Raw genomic sequence first — 8,936 nt, 5'->3', positions numbered from 1 at the left:
GGATTGATGACATATTGTAAATGCTGTCAGTTTTGATGGACATGTTGTCATTCTAGTAGTGATGTGGCAGGAAATGTGTGATGTGTGAGATGGATGACTGGCTGATGTGTAGGATGGATGACTGACACACACACACATACACAGAGTTACCCCCCCCCCCACCCACACACACACACACACACACACACACACACACACACACACACACACACGCATACTCACACACACAGCTACAAGCACATACCAATGCCATAAGTTCCCAGTCGTTCGTCTCATCAGTGACATCAACCCAGTGACCAGAAAACAGTTCTGCTTAGGGCACCCAGATGTGGTGACTGGGTTGAGATCTGATATGTGGTGACTGGGTCAGGTTGAGATCTGCTATGTGGTGACTGGGTCAGGTTGAGATCTGATATGTGGTGATTGGGTCAGGTTGAGATCTGCTATGTGGTGACTGGGTCAGGTTGAGATCTGCTATGTGGTGACTGGGTTGAGAGCTGCTATGTGGTGACTGGGTTGAGATCTGCTATGTGGTGACTGGGTTGAGAGCTGCTATGTGGTGACTGGGTTGAGATCTGCTATGTGGTGACTGGGTCAGGTTGAGATCTGCTGTGGTGACTGGGTCAGGTTGAGATCTGCTATGTGGTGACTGGGTCAGGTTGAGATCTGTTATGTGGTGACTGGGTCAGGTTGAGATCTGCTATGTGGTGACTGGGTCAGGTTGAGATCTGCTATGTGGAGACTCGGTCAGGTTGAGATCTGCTATGTGGTGACTGGGTCAGGTTGAGATCTGCTATGTGGTGACTGGGTCAGGTTGAGATCTGATATGTGGTGACTGGGTCAGGTTGAGATCTGATATGTGGTGACTGGGTCAGGTTGAGATCTGCTATGTGGTGACTGGGTTGAGATCTGCTATGTGGTGACTGGACTATTGCTGTGTTACCCACAGACTCTACCTGACCCAGTCAGATCAGCCAACAACATAAACAGGGTTGACTGTCAGGTGCTTAAATGCAGATTATCTCTGTATGAATAATGGTGTTCAGTGAGTTATGAAACCAGAACTGACCTCTTCCTGGTCAGCAGCTCCTTACAGGGTGGGTGTCTGCAGGTCCTGTTGGGGAGAGAAGAGACATCATTCATTTAATATTGACCTCAAGTTAGGAAGCCTTCATCATTTATTTCACTAAACCAGTTTGATAATCATATAGCCAAACCAACGTTTTCATGTAGCCTTTGCCATTTAGTGTAATTAAACCAGTTTAAAAACGATATCACCAAGCCACCTCTCTTTATCTAGCTTTAGTCTTTTGATTAAATTCAACTAATTTAATAATCATATACCAAAGCCTACATTCTTTATTTGGCCTCTGTCAGAAAACATTTGTGTGTGTGTGTGTGTGTGTGTGTGTTTTGAGACTTCCTGAGTGTCTGTGTGAAACATGAATGTCACAAATGCAAGAATATAAACCAGAAGAGTGATTGGAAATTAACTGTAGACTGTATTTGTATTCGATAATGAAATTGTCTACTAATGACATAGTCCACACTACAAGACTGAAAATATAACAACATGTATCTTCCCAGTTTTGCTTCCATGGCGGAAGGCAACAGATGATGAGTTGATGAAGAAAATCAATCAACTGGAGAACATGACCAGTGAGGTGGAGAAGACAAAACAAGAGCTAGAGAACAAGAACAAACTCCTCCAGGAGAGAGAGACAGAGCTAGATAACATGACTAAACGAGAGAAGGATAGAGAGGGACTACTGGAGAAGACAAAACAACAACTAGAGGAGAAGAATAAACTCCTCCAGGAGAGAGAGACAGATCTAGAGAACATGACTAAACGAGAGAAGGAAAGAGAGGGACTACTGGAGAAGACAAAACAACAACTAGAGGAGAAGAATAAACTCCTCCAGGAGAGAGAGACAGATCTAGAGAACATGACTAAACGAGAGAAGGAGAGAGAGGGACTACTGGAGAACATGACCAGTGAGATGGAGACCAGTAAAATACAACTGGAGTCACTGGAAAAGGAACTGCAGGACAGGAACAGTCAACTACAGAACCTGAGAACCCAACTACAAGGACAAGGCAGGGAGCTGGAGGAGAGACACAGACAGGTGGAGGAGAGAGACAGACAGCTGGAGGAGAGAGACAAGACAAAACAACGACTAGAGGAGAAGAATAAAAAGATGGAGAAAACAAAACAACAACTAGAGGAGAAGAATAAAGAGATGGAGAAGACAAAACAACAACTAGAGGAGAAGAATAAAGAGATGGAGAAGACAAAACAACAGCTAGAGGAAAAGACAAAACGTCTATTACAGGACAAGAACAAAGAGATGGAGAAGACAAAACAACAACTAGAGGACAAGAATAATGAGATGGAAAAGACAAAACAACAACTAGAGGAGAAGAATGATGAGATGGAGAAGACAAAACAACAACTAGAGGACAAGAACAAAGAGGTGGAAAAGACAAAACAACAACTAGAGGACAAGAACACAGAGATGGAGAAAACAAAACAACAACTAGAGGAGACAAATAAAGTGACGGAGAAGACAAAACAACAACTAGAGGACAAGAAAAAAGAGATGGAAAAAACAAAACAACAACTAAATGAGAAGAAAAATGAGATGGAGAAGACAAAACAACAACTAGAGGAGAAGAATAAAGAGATGGAGAAGACAAAACAACAGCTAGAGGAAAAGACAAAACGTCTATTACAGGACAAGAACAAAGAGATGGAGAAGACAAAACAACAGCTAGAGGACAAGAATAATGAGATGGAAAAGACAAAACAACAACTAGAGGAGAAGAATGATGAGATGGAGAAGACAAAACAACAACTAGAGGACAAGAACAAAGAGATGGAAAAGACAAAACAACAACTAGAGGACAAGAACACAGAGATGGAGAAAACAAAACAACAACTAGAGGAGACAAATAAAGTGACGGAGAAGACAAAACAACAACTAGAGGACAAGAACAAAGAGGTGGAGAAAACAAAACAACAACTAGAGGAGAAGAATAAAGAGATGGAGAAAACAAAACAACAACTAGAGGAGAAGAATAAACTCCTCCAGGAGAGAGAGACAGATCTAGAGAACATGACTAAACGAGAGAAGGAGAGAGAGGGACTACTGGAGAACATGACCAGTGAGGTGGAGACCAGTACAAGACAACTGGAGTCACTGAAAAAGGAACTGCAGGACAGGAACAGTCAACTACAGGACCTGAGAACCCAACTACAAGAACAAGGCAGGGAGCTGGAGGAGAGAGACAGACAGCTGGAGGAGAGGGAAATACAGCTGGGGGAGAGAGACAAACAGCTGGAAAAGACAAAACAACAACTAGAGGACACAAATGAACTTCTCCAGGAGACAGAGACAGAGCTGGAGAACATGACTAAACGAGAGAAGGAGAGAGAGGGACTACTGGAGAACATGACCAGTGAGGCCGAGACCAGTAAAAGACAACTGGAGTCACTGGAAAAGGAACTGCAGGACAGGAACAGTCAACTACAGGACCTGAGAATCCAACTACAAGAACAAGGCACAGAGCTGGAGGAGAGAGACAGACACCTAGAGGAGAGAAACAGACAGCTGGAGGAGAGAGACAGACAGCTGGAGGAGAGAAACAGACAGCTGGAGGAGAGAGACAGACAGCTGGAGGAGAGAGAAAGAGAACATCTGACTGGTGAGTGTGAGAGAAGAGATGTGTATCCTAAGTGTTTAGCAACATAGGCCGTGTGTTGAGGTCCAAATGACCAATCAAAGTGATTCTCTTTCTAAACTAATTACCCATTAAATGAACTGCTACTTTCACTCACATGGTATTAACACTCTGACATACTCACACATCTCAGCTCCAGTTCCTGTTTTCCCTTTAAATCTCAGTCTCTATCTGTCTGTGTTGTGTTGCATCAGGAGGAGAGCCTCCCCAGTATCATTAATCCTGTCTCACTCAGTGCTGTTCACAGTGTCAAATACTTCAGTAGCTACTACAGTAACTGAATGGGCTTCTGATCCAGTTTCTCTTTGTGTTGGACTCCTAGATCCAGATCTTCCTCACATCAGGAGAAGAAACAGTAGGGATGGGGATTATCCAAACTGTAAGTCTTCATGTTAGTGAATCTGTGATTAATTTAATGTTTAAAAAAAACATCTCTGTATTTGAAGGGATATAAACGTTGGCAAGATCATTGTATTCATCAACACTAAGTTGTAAATATTATGTATAGTGAGGTCATTTATCACATTTCATAAATTAGCTTCACACTCTGATGTTGTTTATGTCCTGATTTAGTGTGTTCTACAGCTTATGGTAACTAGACCATCTGTTACAAAGACTTCTGATTTCTAAACTCTTTGTTGTGTGCGTATGTTTGTGTGTCTGTCTGCAGTGAGAGGAGAGAGTCCTGTAGATGGTGAGTATGAGAAATGCAAACCTAATACACTCTGGACACTAAACAGTCCTGCTGTCCAGCATGTAAAACTAATCGCTTTACCACTGCAGTTAAATGGGCTTCTGATCCAGTTTCTGTTTCTGTTTCTGTTGGGCTCTCAGATCCAGATCCTCCTCACAGGATGAGAAGAAGAAGTAAGGAACAGCCTCCATCCAGTAAGTCATCAGTGTCTCTGCTCAAGTCATGGGTGTAACATTCTCACAGCTGTTGGAGAACTCATGTGTAGCATTCAAGCAATGTGATCCTACCACTGAACATTTGGACAGATGAACTTTCTGGATGCTGGATGGATGTCTACTTACAATTAATATTTAAAGAAGCATTGCAGTCAGCCTATCTAGCTATAGCTAACACTAACAAATGATAGACTTAGTTTGCTTGTTGTGATTATGTTATAACTGAGCTGTGTGTGATAGTTTACTGTGATTGTGTGTGTTGCAGTGGGAGGAGAGAGTCCTGGTCCAGCGCCCCCAGTGTCTCCTGCTGTGTCTGAGCTGAGGCTGGTGCTGCTGGGGGGGAGCACAGCTGGGAAGAGGGCAGCAGGAAACACCATCCTGGGCACAGAGGAGTTTGGGAGGCCGGCCAGCACACACACACTCACACACACATCCACAGAGACCCAGCACAGTGAGAGCAGACAGGGGGAGGTGGCTGGGAGACGGGTGACCGTGGTGGAAACTCCAGACTGGTTCTGCAGTGGACTCTCTGAGAAGGACCTGAGACAGGACGTGGGGCTCTGTGTCCGTCTGTCTACCCCAGGACCTCACGCCTTCCTCCTGGTGATTCCAGAGGAGCCGTCTGAAGGAGAGGAGAGGAGGATGCTGGAGAAAATGGAGGATATGTTTGGGGAGGGCTGTTGGGGACACACACTGATCCTCTTCACCCATGCTGAGGGGATGAGAGAGAGGAGTGTGGAGGAGTTGCTCCAGACAGGGAGCCAGGAGCTCCAGCAGCTGGTAGAGAAATGTGGGAACAGGTGTCACCTTCTCAACGTTAAGGACAGGCCTGACGACACTAAGATCACACAGCTGCTAGAGAAGATAGAAGAGATGGTGTCAGGAAACAGAGAGAGATTCTACAGCAGTCAGACCTACCAAGAGGCAGAGAAACAGCTCAGAGAGATAGAGAGAAGGATACAGAAAGAACGAGAGGTGGAGGAGAGGAAACTGATGGAGGAGAGAGAGAGAAGAAAGGAACTTGATAAAAATGTTCAGGAGTCTCTGAAGATGATGGAGGGAGAGATTCAACAGCATGAAGGAGAAATTAGAATATTAAATGAAAGAACAACAGAACTGGAGAAAAATATGAAAGAAGAGAGGGATGAAGAGAAGAAGAGGGAGATGGAGAGAGAGTTAAAGAGAGAGATTACACAGAAAGAGGAGATGGAAAGAAAGCTGATCAGAGTGAGAGAAAAGAGAGAAAGGGAGAGGAAAGAGATGGAGGAGAGACACAGAGAGGAGATGGAGGAGATGAGAGAGAGCTATGAGAGAGAGGCCAGGACTGAAGCAGAGAGAAACCTCATGAAGATCATCCTGCCTGAACTACAGAGAAACATCAGCATCACCAAGGAGAAGATGAAGGGAGAGTTCAACAGACAGATGGAGGAGAAGAACAGAAGGATGGAGGAGAAGAACAGGGAGATTGAGGGACTGGTGGACACTGTACAGAAACTCAGTCGTTTGGTGGAGGAGGCTGACGAGCAGAGATCACTTCAGAGTTGAGAGATGGAGGAGGGGGAGAAATAAAACAGAGATGTTTGCTGATACACTAATAGAATGGTTGGGACTTGGGACACATTATGTCATCTCAAGCCTGGACTCAAAGCTGAGTTTAGAGACTAGGTTCTCAACAGTGAAGGCTTTGGGAATGGTTGGGACTTGGGACAAACTCTGCTGCTGACTTGGCCATTGAGTTACTCATCTTATGAGTGGGCTGAACAGAAGCACATGATCAGAGAGCAGGAGCATGTTTATGGAGAACTTCAAAAGCCTCAGCAACTGAATGCTGATTCTCCAAGGACATATAATAAAGATTAATGAACTTTCTGTTTGACATATTGCCTGCTGTTATACACAGGCAGCACATAGAATGTACATATTAAACTGTTTGTACATACTGTAGAAAACGTTCTTGTTATCATTATTTCTATTCAAGTATTGTTACATGCAAAATGGAGTTGTGTGCTACTTGGTTCTATGTAGTTCCCAGAATTATGTGTGTTCTATGTTATGTGTAATTCTGTTATTAATGTTTGAATTGTAGGTGAAACCGGGGTTATTACATTAAGTTAATTTAATCAGTCTCATAAAATTTAATAATCATTAAATTTAGTATTTAATATTTTATAATTAAATTACTAAACAATGGAAAGCTCTAGTTGTATCACTATGCTACAATCTATGTATGGTATCACAATACTAAAGTACTACAATATCACTACACAGTCTATAACACTTTATGAAACAACTAGAAAAGTGAAGGCATTTGAAGTACTTGATTGGCGGAAAATGGCTTTCAGTGTAATATTGGAACAATAACAGGCAAGGCAATTGTTTAAGTATAATATAAACAATTTATTAAAAGTAATAAACGGTGATTAACAGTAATATAAGATCAGGTATAATCACAATACACTGGAGTAACAAAATCAAGCAAGACACAAAGTGGAGTTGTGAAACGAAGTACTCTGTTTCAGCAAGGCAGAGGAGGGTGCGTTAGCTTCCTCGTCTCTGTCTGTGTGTGTGTGTGTGTGTGAGCGGATGCGTGCGTGTGTGAGCGGGTGCGTGTGTGGGTATGCGCAGTTGCGAGTAAACGCGGTCGCGCGCTCAATGGAGAGATGGGGGAAGTGAGAGGAAGGCTATGCGCAAGCGCACAGGTGAGGGATGCTCTGTGCGCGAAGTCAATAGTGTCTCCGGCCCCAACTAGAGTTAGGATAGTCACCGGATGCGGCTGCGGGTCCGAGACAGGAAACTTTAGTTTGCTTAGACGCAAATTCAGTTGGGGGGAGGTACACGAGTATGGAATGCCTAGAACAAAGGATTTTGCCTTAAGGACAAATCCTGGCTGGGCCTTAATTCAAATACTAAGATCTTCAACGACACTGAGATTGCAATGTGTGCGTGTATATGTTCGTGTGGTGATGCAAAAGGGAGTTAGAGAGAGAGAGAAAGAGATAGAGAGATAGTGCATGCACAATCCTATCTAATTAACTAGCAAAAGAACTAAGCAAGATTATTAACGGTCAAAGACCGGGTAGATTGTGAAATTACAGTTTGCATTTAGATCTTAAACGAAATCAAATAACAAAACTTATCACACAGATTAAAACATACAGGTAAAACTAAATCCTGTCCAGATATCAGCCTTACTTCGATCGCTCTTGCGTGGCGACCAAAATGTTTTCTGCGGGTTTCCGTGGAGCAGCGTGCAACGCAGGCGCAGGGAAATGCCGGGTTTCTTCCTTCTTTAAAACAGTTCGTCAACTGGACTCTGGTGGGGGTCGTGGTGAGTCGTGAAGGGGATGAAGAATTCTTTTCGTCGACTTGAATAACAGGGAGGAGGGATCCGGTCGCCTTCTCCTATTCAATTAAACTACGTGGCTGCAGTGTAGTATATCGATATAAACTCAGGTTTTAACTAGCGATTTCAAATAGATTAGAACTTTGATCAGAAGTCCTATGAGCTATGAGTCGTCGTGTCGTCCTTTGTCCTGATGAGGGGTCATCTGCAGGGAGGGTATCTCTATGTGATGAATGGACTTCACTGCAGCGAAAACCAAACGAGAGAGGACGAGTTTCAGGTTTACCGCGGTCGTAAAGGGCAAAACGCGTCACCCGGTTTTATGACCTTGTTGCGGCCAATACAGAGTCAATGAAAGGTAGATAAGGAATGAAAGGTGATAAGGGACCTCTGGGTAATGTAGTCTATGGTTAGACCACCTACAGAATATATAATGTACTTGTGCTCCTTGTGTTATAATCAGTGTGTTATGTGTAATGCCCTGGTATAGTTGTCCTTGTGTTATAATCAGTGTGTTATGTGTAATGCCCTGGTGTAGTGTGTAGTTGTCCTTGTGTTATAATCAATGTGTTATGTGTAATGCCCTGGTGTAGTTGTCCTTGTGTTATAATCAGTGTGATATGTCTAATGCCCTGGTGTAGTTGTCCTTGTGTTATAATCAGTGTGTTATGTGTAATCCCCCTGGTGTAGTTGTCCTTGTGTTATAATCAGTGTGTTATGTGTAATCCCCCTGGTGTAGTCTTTCTTGTGTTATAATCAGTGTGTAATGTGTAATGCCCTGGTGTAGTTGTCCTTGTGTATTAGCGTCTTGTCCACCATCCCAGTGTATCATGTCTGCACATTTGATCCCTCCCCGCCTGCCATTCAGACTGAGCTGGTCGTGATTAATTCATTCCCCTCAGCTGAACTGCACCTCCATACCCAGCTGGCTCGCCCACGAACG

The 8,936-nt window shown here is 43.6% G+C and overlaps 1 protein-coding gene across 1 annotated transcript; it reads left to right on the top strand.

Annotated features, from left to right (window-relative positions):
• Window positions 1-1,543: 1,543 nt before the first annotated feature.
• LOC122129991 (GTPase IMAP family member 4-like) lies at window positions 1,544-6,594 on the top strand (the record flags this gene model as incomplete). Its single annotated transcript, XM_042704733.1, has 4 exons — window positions 1,544-1,769; window positions 2,457-2,519; window positions 4,064-4,120; window positions 4,900-6,594. Coding segments are annotated over 4 exons (1,642 nt in total), but the record flags the coding sequence as incomplete, so codon positions are not given.
• Between the last annotated feature and the right edge of the window lie 2,342 nt (window positions 6,595-8,936).

The sequence above is a fragment of the Clupea harengus genome, unplaced genomic scaffold (genome assembly GCF_900700415.2).
Source record: "Clupea harengus unplaced genomic scaffold, Ch_v2.0.2, whole genome shotgun sequence".
NCBI classification, from domain to species: Eukaryota; Metazoa; Chordata; class Actinopteri; order Clupeiformes; family Clupeidae; genus Clupea; species Clupea harengus.
Note: the sequence above shows the minus strand (reverse complement) of the source record. Positions and strands in the feature narration are given on the sequence as shown.